This window comes from Pelecanus crispus, chromosome 4 (genome assembly GCF_030463565.1).
Source record: "Pelecanus crispus isolate bPelCri1 chromosome 4, bPelCri1.pri, whole genome shotgun sequence".
NCBI lineage: Eukaryota > Metazoa > Chordata > Aves > Pelecaniformes > Pelecanidae > Pelecanus > Pelecanus crispus.
Window position 1 is genome coordinate 55,158,343 of NC_134646.1, and position 13,547 is coordinate 55,171,889.

A 13,547-nucleotide genomic window follows, 5' to 3' on the forward strand; every position below is an offset into this window, starting at 1 on the left:
TCAATCTGGGGTTTTCTTTCTTATTTTCTTATTCTCAGTCAGCGTAACCACTTAGATCTCAGAAAGAAAAGAAAATTAGATATTGGTTTTCAAAATTCTATCCATCATTTTTTAAAATCTGTACATAATACACTTTTTCTTTCTTTGCAACTGATCCTTGATTCATTCTATGATTTCATTGTTTCTTTGTGTCATGGTTTAACCCCAGCCAGCAACTAAGCACCACGCAGCCACTCGCTCACCCTCCCCCCCACAAGTGGGATGGGGGAGAGAATCGGAAGGGTAAAAGTAAGAAAACTCATGGGTTGAGATAAGAACAGTTTAATAATTGAAATAAAATAATAATAATAATAATAGTAGTAATAAAAAAAATGGTGAAAAGGAAAACAACAAGAGGAACAAAACCCAGGAAAAACAAGTGATGTAACTGCTCACCACCCACCAACTGACGCCCAGCCAGTCCCTGAGCAGCAATCACTGCTCCCCAGCCAACTCCCCCCAGTTTATATACTGAGCATGATGTCATATGCTATGAAATATCCCTTTGGCCAGTTTGGATCAACTATCTTGGCTGTGCCCCCTCCCAGTTTCTTGTGTGCCTGGCAGAGCATGGGAAGCTGCAAAGTCCTTGACTAGCATAAGCAGTACTTAGCAACAACTGAAATATCAGTGTGTTATCAGCATTATTCTCATACTAAATCCAAAACACAGCACTATGCCAGCTATTAGGAAGAAAATTAATTCTACCCCAGCCAAAAGAAACCAGGACACTTTGGCATGTTAACTTTCTTCAGTCTATAGAAGTTAATGCCTTCGCTGCATTACTGGAGCAAAATGGTGCTTCTTCCAAATATATGTTTGCACAAAGCAAGGGAAATATTTTTCAAGCAAGGAGCTGCTGTTGTTTTGAATTATATTAGTGTGGTGGTGCAACATTTTTGAATGTCAAAATCAAGCAACATATTTAACTAGGCAGAGTACAGGTGAAACAGAAAGAATCACAAAAGGATTCTTATGGCTATTACCAATCTCTAAGGTATTTATTAATATATATTGTCTAAGACATGTTCTTTTTGAAATTTTGTACAAAATATCATCCAGGAAATGCTATAAAATACTATTTTATATAGCAGGACAAATCAAATACTGCAATGAAATTTTCAAAGTTTATTTCAGGAGCTCTATAGAAAGTCTGAAACTGGCTGTTTTGTGAGTTCTGGCCATCAGTCCCCTCTTTCTTTTTCTGTGAAATCTGCAGCAGAAAAATTTGCTGAACAAAGGCTAGGCTGACGTGAGTGAAAGGGATGTAAAATTGATACCTTAACTCACATGGCAGTTCTGCATACATTGCATGCCCAATCCGATTTCTCATCCAGCCTTTCTTACCTTTATCATATCTGCACGTTCTTTAATTCTGTTTATATGTGTGCCATATAAATTCCATTTTACTATTCATTCAATCTATAACCTACTTATTTTAGGAAAAATACACTCAGAAATTTCTTCTGCATTAGTCTGAAAGAAAAGCATAACATGAAAGATTTTTACATCCATTGCAAAAAAATTTTCCAAGTCCAAAAACAATTACAGCCAATACAAAAACACTTCTATTACTTGTCTCTGACAAATTATATAAAAAGTAAGAAATTGGTATGTTATAGAACAACGTACATTTAAGCACAAGTCCTAATTATATGGAGTCAATGACAGAACTCGACTTCTGCAGAATAAAGATTTGGCATTTTAGTTTCATCTTCAGCCACATAGTTTTTGTCTTCACTCTGTCAGTATTATTCAGTAATTTCCCAGTGGAATTTTGTGGGCATGTATTCTAGGATAATCATTTCAAAATGCAATCATTGGAATATGTTATTAACTCCATCTCCTCCCTTCTCTCTTAGACCTTTTTTTTAACAGTAATTAGTTTCATAACAGATTATAAGCCACTCAAATGGGAACTGTATGTTTCTCTCCAGAGTGCTTAACACAGTGAGACCTCAGTTCTTTCCGGACCTCCTGGATACTCATAAAATCTACCTGAAGATTTTATAATGTCTCCCTAACAGTCTTATTTTTTTAATAGTGGTATCATTTATTTTTTTTCTTTCAGGCTATGCCAATTATTTCAGAGAAGGAGAAGGCTGGTGAGTAAATATTTACTTGTTCTCTCATTTCCTTGTATTTGTTTTGTGGAATACAATGTTAATTAACTAAGTGAAAAAAGACAGGCTTCAACTATGGGGTTTCGAATGTGTAGGGTTACAGACCTGATAAATGTCTGTGTAAAGGTTTTTCATTGTTTCCTGAATAGGTTATTTTCTCTTTCTGAAAAGCAGTCCAGCTTTCTGTGTGATACTAATAAAGATGTTTGAAATTATCCTACAAAGTACCCGGTTGAATTGCAGCTGCCCCTTACATGTTAGTCTTCCTCTAGATACTAACTTGTTTCTTCGTGTTAAAATCTATTTTGATTTATTTGATGTCTCGATTAATAAATATGGATGCTGATGGGTTTGTTCAAGTCAGTAGAATGTGATGACTTAGTGTGAACTTTAATGTCTGTCTTTAAGTATGGCAGGAAATTTCAGTTATCTGGAGTATTTCACTGGAGATAATATTTTTTAGTTTGGCTAAGTACTTCCCAAATACTGAAAGGTTGGTTTTCTATTCTTTTCTGTTATATATGTTCTCTGAACACTATACGTACTTTGGTGTTGATATGTGAAATCTTTAGTGATCGTCTGCTAGACCCTGTCAAATGGGAGTATTGTGATAAACACTAGGGAACACACCACTCTCAGCATGATAGATCTCTAGAATCTCTGTTGGTTTCTTCGTCATTTATTTTAATTGATAGTTTGCTACTGTACTTCAAATATAGCTTGAAAAATACCTCAAAATATCCAAATGCCACCTGCCATTCTGATTTATGTCTGATTTTTGTTGGTGATGTTGTTTTTCATTATCCTGGTTCAGATTATTTCTTTTCTTTTGCTTATTAAGGGAGAGGAATAAGTTAAAAAAAGGTTTTGAGAGAAAAGCTACAGTGCTAATCAGTACTGTAAAAGCTATGGAGACCTCTGGTCGGGATGTTGCTATTTTTTCTGTTGAAATTCATAAACAATTCCCAAACTGTGACCCAATAAGGATTTTCTTTATAGAGTTTGCAGGTGGTATTATTTGGTATTCCTTTTTGTGAGGTAGTTCGTATTTGGCCACATCCTTTAAATTATGCCCAAACATGCAAACTGATTATAACTGGCCCTACTATTTGCAGCTAATTTCAAATACTTTGTCAAGCAGACATGCAGCATTATAGGTGTTTGTACATCTTTAGCAATTATGTACCATACAAGATTAAAAGCTATCTGAAAGTCATTAAAAAATCTTCAGGGCATAGGGATATAATGACCCCAGTTTTATACTAGAGGAATAGAGCTGCAACAAGTGTCTGCCATAGTTAACAGCTTGTAAAACCAGAAATAAAACTCAAAGATCTATGCTTACTTCTTCAGTGTCAAAACTACCTATCATGTCAGTGTTGATGATAGTACGGAATAAATGTATTTTTTACATACACTTTATAACCTGTACATACGCATATGAATCTGTCTCTCTCTTCCTTCTTCCTGCCCAGACTTCAGTGTTATGTTTTTTGTGGACAGCATTATATTTAATATTACAAATATTCGGTAACTTCATGTCATGTGGAGTCAGTTTGCTGACATTTCCATGCACATGAGCACAAGCTAGACTGTGAATGGAAATGTGGTTGCCTTTTAATCTTTTGGCTTTTGTGTAACTCTTTGCAGCTCAAGAGCTCACAAGGTTATGATGTTTTTTTGGAAACATTAAGTATGCATTAGGGAGATGATTATTTAAATCAGGCCTATTGACTGAAGTGACTTGGTTCTAGGGGTATTTTTTTCAAATGCAATTGGATCTTGATTCAGACATTCAGGTATCTTGTTTTGCAATTTAACTAGCCATTGTTTGATCATTGCTGCTTACATGTCACCAGATAAATGACATTGCATAAGGCTGATGAATGACAAAGCCATAAGTAAAGTGTGAAAGCCTTCAAAACAGAATATAGCGTATTTGCATGTCTGCTGTAAGAGAACGAAACAAATACTAATTTTGATTTTTTTTTTAAATACCAACAATCTAACACTTTCTACTTTATATTATTACAAACAGACTAAAATATATTACAAAATATTACAGAACAAAAAGGACTTGTTTATTTTACTACTGACAATGCTAATAACACAGTAGGTAAAGAGATTGGATAGCATTGTACTAAAATTAAAATTGGATTAAAAATGCACTCAAAATATCTAGTCAAACATCTTTTCTTATTCTGAGAATCTGAAGTAATAATTTCTTGCAGCTCTCTCTTTCCTACTTAATACTATGTGGTTTCATCTGGGACTGGAATGAGAAATACAGGAAAGTAGAAAGGCTGTTATTTCACTGCTTCTGGTTCAGAAATCCTATATATAAAAATAAAAATCTGTTTTTACAAGACTTTCTATTCTGTAGACTCTAGATACTTTGATACTTTCAAATGCTTTTCCTATAGGCAACCAAACATTTAGATCATTAAATGGACCAAGCTGCTTAAGCAGCTTAGGAGTTCACACATTACTGATTATGTTTATAGTAGTTGTTAATCCTTGAAATTCAATATTTTCTCAATTTTGTATATTTTCCAACACACAGTAAATTTTCACTACATCAAATACAAACTTTCAGATGGAGTGCTTAAAAAAAAAACCCCACACACTATTTTTAGATTTAGAGCAAAGCCAAACGCAATCTGAAAACATTGCTACTTTTGTCAATTAATAACTTGAGTTCCATAACCAGTTAATTTTTTTACAGTAGAAAGTGCAGTAAAACCTGCAATTGCAGAGTCCCTTTGGCAATAATCTATAAATGGTCAGTGTATTGAGCTGAACATTAGTCATGCTTAACTGTGTACACTATTGCTTCAAGTTGTGTGAATTAGGGCATTACAAATCATGTACTGTGGCATCAGCTATTTCTGAGAAATGCATTTTTAAGAAGTCTCAATACTGTTGACATTTCTGGCAATGGTGATAAAAAGAAATCTCTCAAAAGAACTTTTTTAAGGTAGAAGTTAAGATCAAGCAACATGCACAGTCAGAGAAAACGATGGTTCAAGCCAAGAGATGACTCAGGGCTCAGACTATCAGCACCTAAATCAGGAATACAGGCCAGCAACCAGCTTCAGAAGACTATTTTTTCAGATGCATCTGTCTGTCTTTTGAGTAATTTATGTATTCCCATGCCTTTACTTACCTTGCTGACTGTTGTGATTTTTATTGTCAAATTCTGTCCATGAACAATGAAGAAATTTGAGGGATGGAGTATTCATCTCACCTGTCAATAATGAAGGTGTCTGTGTCAGAGTTAGTGGTGATGGCTTAATTTATAGTCTAAAAATAATCAACATATGAACCTTTGGTTTGTCAGCATTTGGTTTACTGACGTGAATCACACACGAGACTTCATGAATGGTATTGGTTAACTGTCCACTAACTGTAGAGTCAAGATGGCTCCTAACATAGATACCAATTTTCACTACAATGAATCCACTGTGAGGTTCCTAATTCAGGGCTAACTTCAGTTTCTGGAGCAGCGTTCCCAAAACAAAGGTGAAATGACTATAAGTCAATATTAGAAGTATTGCCTAAGTCTCTTTGTGGACCTACTTCATGATTTCCCAATTTATCCTCAAATATTTGTAGGGAATAGTGAACTCTGTTTGTGCTTAGAAATATTGCTACAACAGAGCCAGCAGGAGGGGCAGAGTGCATATCCACATCTGGTCAGGGACTATCACAGCTTATTTCTCTTGAGGTGATGAAACTATGTGCTATCACATAAACAGGGCAGAAGGTTTAGTCTAGCCCTAAATAAATATTAATACCGTTGGTCCATAATGTTCAGCATTATAATAAATAAATTTTTCCTGTGCATAAAACAACTGCCCTGTGGTATTTTGGTTGAACATACCTTTAGAAGAGTTGCTGCTTTAAAAATAAACTAAGGCGGGGGTTTAAGTCATTGAGTACTACATTTTAGTTATTAAGTACAAACTTGGATCAATTAAAAAGCACAGAACACATGACATGATATAAAAAAGCAACTGAAAACTACTCATCTATAGCAGTGAAAATTCCCTAGCAGAACAGCAAGTGAACATGCTTTTAAGAGCTTTCATGATTCTACCAAAATATTCCCTCTTGCTTTAATGATATACTGTGGAAAAAGTGCACAACTTCTTTGGGTAAAGCTCAGTAGTCTCTATAACTAGTAGGTTAGAGAGGTCTACTTCAGCACAAATAAAAGCGTCACTCTTTGACATGGAGTAGAACAGATTTGATAGCCCATTTCCCATCTGTGTTTTGGTGATCAGCAAGGAAACAAGACAATAAAGTATAAAGCACAGTCAAAGACAGCAGCCTCATTGGATCTCTGGACAATGTAGTGTTTGAAAGCTTCCCAGTGTCAGTATTACAATATGGGCCTAGCAGTGAACAGGTCTCTGTTTGGTTTTTTTTTCTGCATCTCCTCTAGATTTCTGGTAAAGATACTATTTAATAAAGTACAGACTCAATGTCCTTTGGTTGCCTTTGATTCACAAGGAAGACAAATACACAGACGATAAAAGGGACCTTAACGTTTCCTCTCACAGACTCTAATTGTCGGTGTCAGCAGAGGACACTTGGTGCTCCACCCCATGGTGAGATGAGCTGCAGAACAGGAGGTGATGGAGTGATGACAAGGTGGGTCAGGCCTGTCTGTGAGAACTCACAGCAGAGGATCTTGAAAATCCAGTAGCGACAGGTTCACTGTCATTAAACAAGGCACATAAAAGACCAACTGCTTGGCACACTAGGTAGAGCTCTTTTAATTTCATTTAATTTAACTGCAGCTCTAATCAAAAATGAAAAAAAAGAAAATCTCTGCTAGATTTTACAAGCATGTTCTAGATCCAGAGAAATCAATTCTTTCTATGAGCAGTACCCACTGGATGCTCTGTTTTCATTAAGTCATTAAAGGTTCATCCATACATAACTTATTTTGAACCTAGAGCGAACATTAAAAGATTTAATCTGACTGGCTACAGAACATCAGTTTCCACGTAAACTGGAGAGAAATACAAGTTAATTGGCACAGTTACTAGTTTTCTCGCTGCTTTACAATATCTCTAGCCAGTATTCTAGAATAAACTGGGCAACATGAATTATTAATTGTTCCTTTTGTAAGTATTGCATCTGGGCTTAGTAGAACAGACTTATTAGTGTTTTTGTGAGACCTTGGTTTGAAGTACCAGTTCCTAGCTAGGTAATCTTTCTTTTACTGTTGATGTTGCAACAGACATAAAATTTGTTTTAGCTGAGTGTTTGCTTTCTAAATAAAAATGTCAGGTGAGCACTCACACTTCAATCTGTCATACTAAAAAACAGTTACAGAAATTCAGCCAGAATATGCATGGATGTCTGCCAAACACTAATAGATGCTAATAGATATATTTTTATTCCACTGTCATTTATTTCATTACTAGAAGAAGGGTTTGTCAGCCAAAAGCTGACATTTCATCCTACGATTCCTGATGATGTTTAGTTGTTGGGTTTTCTTTATTTTTTCTAAATGCAGTAAAATAGCTGATGTCATGATTTTTTGGTATTTGATTTTTAGTGGCTTATTAGCCACACACTACCGTAGTTGTTCTTCTGAATAAATTACTTCACTTTTAAAAGTCACACCATATTCACTGTATGCATGTAGATATAAACACATAAACTTTAAAATGCATGTAGCACTGTGCAAAGCCAAAGTCTTGTTAATCTTAAGATGCTGTGGCCATATTCTTTAGGTTTTGGAGGAAACAGTAGATCCTGGGACTGCAGCTTTCCTCTGAAAGTCCACTTAAAACCATGCTAAATGCACTGGAAGCAGGACAGTCCCTAAAACTCCTCATGATTGTCTGTTTTATATTACTTTCTTGAGTCTTAAAAAGTGAAGGGTAGGGCCAGGCAGTGTGAATGTGCTCCAAGGGGGAATCAGCAGTCAGGAAGGCTGTATACCATTGAAGAAGGACACAAATGTTCAGGTCCCATGCCTGAACAGGAAAACAGGTGTTTTCTGGAAGGCTAAAACAAATTCCATTAAATCATTGCATAATAATAAAGTACATCTGAAGTATCTGAGAACTAACAGAACCTCTTGTGCATCGAATTCTTAAATAGCCACCTTCTGTTTTCTTATTCCACCTGCATTAGTATGGGCCATCAGTATGGACTGCTTTTATACTTCTTTGGAAGAGCTTTTTAAATCAAAATATGCTGTTGTTATCTTCAAAGGCATTTAATTTTGTTCATTTCTTTAGTATAGTCTCATCTATTTTGATCTTTAAAATACTTAGAGAGGAAAGCTTAACTGAATTATTTTAAGCCAATAACAAGAATAGATCCTTATTTTTACGTTGCATTTGTCCATATCATGCACTTTAATGTTTTTGTGGCTATGATATATTTTGAGATTCTTTGATGATTGTGTTAATTGTGGAAACAACTTTAAATATTTCCTCAACAAATATTAAAATGTTGGTATTCACTTTAGAGAAAACAAGCAATGCCGTGGTGTCTTATATTCCTGTGGTGAGCAATTGAATTTTGATTTCTTTGCTGATTTGCTGTCTTCTCGTAAGTTCTGTAATAGAATTGCCTTATGCTAATCAAGATATTTCTCTGATAGGAATAAAGATATATATAGTGCCAGCTGAGTGATTACTGCTGCCGGCCATCATGTTAAATCCTTCAGCTGTCCTTTTCTGGCCAATCCAATGTGTTTTTAAGGCAATATGTATTTCCTTGTTAAGCCAAGTTATTTTTATCCCATAAACTATGTGATTAGAAAAAGAACAAGCGTTAGCATTGAAGTCTTTTAAACATATTTTGACATTAATAATGTAAGTTTTGTCACAGATTGATAAGTTGTAAGAATGTCTCTCATAACAGACTTCATCACCTATTAGCAAAATACAGTTAAACAAGGATAACTCAGGATAACTCTCTTGAAAGGGACCTTTGGAGGTCCTTTCTCCAGCCTCCTGCTCAAGCAGGACCAGCCCTGAGGTCAGGCAAAGTTGCTCAGGACTTTGTCCTGTCCAGTCTTGAAAACCTCCAAGGATGGAGCCTGTGCAACCTCTGTAGGCTGCCTGCTTCACTGCTGTACTGTCTCCATGGAGGAGATAGCTTTCCTTATATCCAGTCTGATCCTTTCTGGGTTCAGTTTATGCCTGTTGTCTCGTGTCATCCTCACATGCACAATGTGAAGAGCCCGGCTTCATCTTCTTGTTGCCCTCCCACGAGGTCCTGAGGAGCTGCTGGTAGGACCCCAAAAGCCATCTCTTCAGGCTGAACAAGTCCTGCAGCCTCAGCTCACAGGCCAAGTGATCCAGACCCTCCCCAGCTTGGTGACCTTCCCCTGGAGTTGTTCCCTTTTATCGATGTCTGTCTTGTGTTGGGAGGATCCTGAATCTGGACTCAGTATTGCAGACGTGGCCTAACAAGCACTGAATAGAGGGGGATAATCCCTTCCCTCCATCTACAAGCCTGGCTTTTATTGATACATAACAGGATGATGCCAGCTCTCTTTGCTGCCAGGGCACACCGCTGGCTCACCCACAGCTCGCTGTCTGCCAGGACCCCAGGGCCTTTTCCATAGAGATGCTCTCCAGCCAGTTTTTTATCATTTATTTATCCACCCTTCCAGACTGTAAAATCCCAACTTGCAAACAAAAATATCGTGGAAAACAATGTTTCATACTTGAGCTCTTTGTTGTCAAATCAGAAAATACAGCAGAAGGCTTATGAATTTGTTACTTTCGGCAAATTTAATCTAGTATTACATTATAACTAATTATAATGTGCTCACATTTTAGAACCACCATACAGACTGTAAACTGGTACTCAATATATTCTGGCTAGTATCATATATTTAATACTAATCAAGTAGCTTTTCAGAATAAAGTTAGTTATCAGTTACACAGTAGTTCAGTAGCATTTATATTACCCAGCCCAAACTGTGGTCTCTTATTGTATTGGACACCAGTAACATTCTAAAAGAGGTGGTCTCTGACCAAAAATAGCTTTTAAATCAAAGTGGACATGAACAAGTTGTTCTTCCTTTCCTTTTTTGGCTATAACAAGAATAACAGAGAATGGTGATAACCAGTTAATCAAGTTTTTTCTAGCCTATTTGTGCTTGGACTGAGTTCATGATAAAGGCTTGTATTGATTCAGGTGAAATATAAACCAGGTCACTTGGTCCTAATTGATACTGACATGTAATCATCAGGTCATGGTTTCCAAAGTAGTGATGTGACTGTTGATTTGGAAATCAGGTGATCGGCTTTCTTTTTCAGTGTCCAGAAATAGAGTCAGCTTCTGAAAAGCTGAGGTGCCCAGAGCCAAATTTTAAAATTAACTTTTGGCTACGTTTTCATAGTTATTTAGGTACCTGAAGATGAAGAACAAGCTCTCTGTTGTGACATCTGCTAATTGTACACCAATTCCCAGTAAAGATTACCTTTGGGCAGTAAAATCTGCACATGGCACAGAATTATGAAGGTATCTAGTCATTCTTGAAAAATTTAACAAGCTCTTCTTTACTTCTTTGGGTTCCTAGACAACATTCAAAACATCTGTAACATCATATTATGCTCCTGTGTTCATATTTGAAAATAGGACTTGGATTGCTGAGTTGTTTCAGAGCTGTTGAAGATGAATCAAAGAGCTGGACAATTTTAAATCATCTTTAATATGAAGAGCTTAGAGTACTTAAGAAAGTGTGGCAGGTAACTTTTCTCTTTTTGCATCTGTTAAAACAGGAGAGTAAGAAACGGTTTCAGTCCCAATCACCTGGGACATGGGCTTTAATCCAGAAAGCCAGCACAGGGTTTTGTTGTTTAGATATTTTAGGTACTTACATGCACACTTTAAACTCCTGTCTTATTAGAATAAAAGGCTCCCTTTCACAAATCCTTAGGGAAAAGAGAGAGCCCTTTGATGTTTGATGAGAAGTCACGCTTATTTACATTCCTCTAAGGACATGTTGAAAACTCAGGTGAGACACCCAAAAGCACACTTTGGATTAGGCACACCTGGGGGCAAAGTGTCTTCCTGATGTGGAACCGTCCTTGGCAGCACAATGATAGGGCTGTATGTAACTGCAGCTTCACAGGTTGCTCTGACTGGGTTTTTTTTTTCTATGTTAGAGTTGTTGACTTGTGCTCTGAATGACTTCTGGTATAGCAAGTGATGCTTAAGAGAATTCCTGTATCTGCTTGTAGTATGTCCAGCCTGAGTGACTAGATCTTTTATTGTCTATAAACTCAAAGATACTAACCATATCTAACAAAAGGTGTTTTCATTATCTTGAAGATTTTGAAATGCCTTGTGGTATCTAGTCATCAAGTTTAGCCATTGTCTCAAATCTCCCCTGCAAATACTTTTGTAAAACTAGATTGCTTTTGCCCATATCAGGAAGTGGCAATCAAATCAAATGCTGATTCTTTAGTATATGCTAGATGCCACTGGTCTTTAAAATGCACCAGTGTATGATTCTTATATGCAAAGTCAGTCAGTTGCCTTATGCAATTGCTTTATTACCATCTTCATCTAGCTTTGTGTTGATTTTGGCTATTAGTGAATCTCCCATTCATGACATTTTAGGAAAGAATTGGATAACTGTATGAAATTGATGCTTAATTCATAAGTATTACAAATAAAGAAAGAACTGAAAACTAAGTTTATTGATAGACACAACTGCTAAATGGCCTATAAACTATAAATCTGCAAGGAGTTATTCCTGCAGATAATCATTCCAGTCACTTGAGTTTGGACTAAGCTTGTAAGTAGAAGTTTGCTAAACCCAAGTCTAAAATTATTTCTCTAAAAGTCTCTCTGAGTGAATAACTTCTTTAGTTCAGTTGGTAGGTATTAATTTAAAGCCCAATCTACAGTGGATTCAGTTGCACCTACTGCTGTACTTTGGCCTGAAAGAAGAGGAGGTATTTGGTAACTAATTTCAGAGTGCTAGGCAGGTACATCATATCTCAGTAGCTGCCTATAAGCAGAATTGAAAGGCAAAGAGAAAAGTAACTGGGGATTTTAATATGTGTCAAAACACAGGCTTGAAATTAGAGAAGAGCCATTGAAATATCTGTTAAAAGGCAAGGAAAAAAAATAATAAAATAAACCACTGCTTTCTCCAGGAGGTTGCTTAATTTACAGTGTCACCCTGGAATCAATGTTTCTTCATGTTGCGAGGAGGAAAAAGAAAGACTGAGACTTTTGTCAAGAATTTATCTATCAATTGACTTACACAGAGCACTGTTTATAGAACAAAGCCCGTGCCTACACTAGAAAGATTTTGCTCTTGTAGTTAGCATGGGAGGCTCTCAAAGCAGGGATGAAACTCCAGAACATTCAGAGAGTGCCAAGGACTTATTTTGGTGTCACAGCCCATGCTGACTCTGCACGGAATAACATTTTTTGTGTCAGCACTAGCGTGTCTTCAGCAGGGGTCTATTTCACATTCATAACTGATATACCTGCTCTGGCAAAATTTTAAAGCGTATATCAGGTTAACCAATTTTATCAGGTATAATTTCATCATTATCAGGGCATTTGTGGCTGGAAAATTATTGGAAAGTTGACAGACAGTCATGGAAATAATCTCCAGTTTTCTTTCACCCTTGTAGAGGAAGATCTCAGACTTGTACTTTTTATACAGACTCATACTTTTTATACAGGTCACCCTTACAACTTAAGTCTGACTCTGTGTTTTGAAGCATGCATCCAGAATAGCATTTGTAGGAAAAATGCCTTTTAGCAGCCATTCAATTAACTGTTGTAAGATCAGACAGTAACAGTGGGTCAAGTAGAAGACAGTGTTTCCGGCACACAAGTTAGAGTGGGATCCACTGCTAGCTTCGAAGCGGTACCGGCTTTTTCAGTCAGGGATTTCATACCTGCCATTCCTTCTGTTAGTAAAAGTTTTTGCACCTCTTGCACCTTTTTTTTCTGGTCTCTCAGCACAATAGTTACCCATGTTTGATCACTCTGTGTTGAGAACCATTTGACGTTATGTGCAATTGCTTGTCTCTTTCCATAAAAGAATGAGAGGACATCAAATGAAGGTGGCAGGTTCAAAACAAACAAGGGGAAGCATCTCTCCACACAATCTAGAACTGAACTATGGGGCTCCTTGCCTCAGTATATTGTGGATGCTAAAGTTTTACACAGGTTTAGAAAAATTCTAGACAAACTAATACCAGAGAAATTGATAGTATACCCCTTTTCTCAGTGAAATTAATGACAATCCTACCACTGATTTTCATAAGATTTACCCAAATCATAACCATCTATATACCAATTCAAAACTTGCCCAAGATGTTCAATTAGTATTGCAATATTTCCAGTGGATAAGTCACTATACAAGTA

The 13,547-nt window shown here is 36.5% G+C and overlaps 1 protein-coding gene across 1 annotated transcript in view; it reads left to right on the forward strand.

The window, feature by feature from the left end:
• DLC1 (DLC1 Rho GTPase activating protein) overlaps positions 1-13,547 on the forward strand; it is a 218,749-nt gene that overhangs the window by 81,205 nt on the left and 123,997 nt on the right. The window contains exon 4 of the mRNA XM_075708673.1: positions 2,111-2,144. Within this exon, the coding sequence (XP_075564788.1) occupies positions 2,111-2,144 (34 nt within the window). The remainder of the gene's footprint in view (positions 1-2,110; positions 2,145-13,547) is intronic.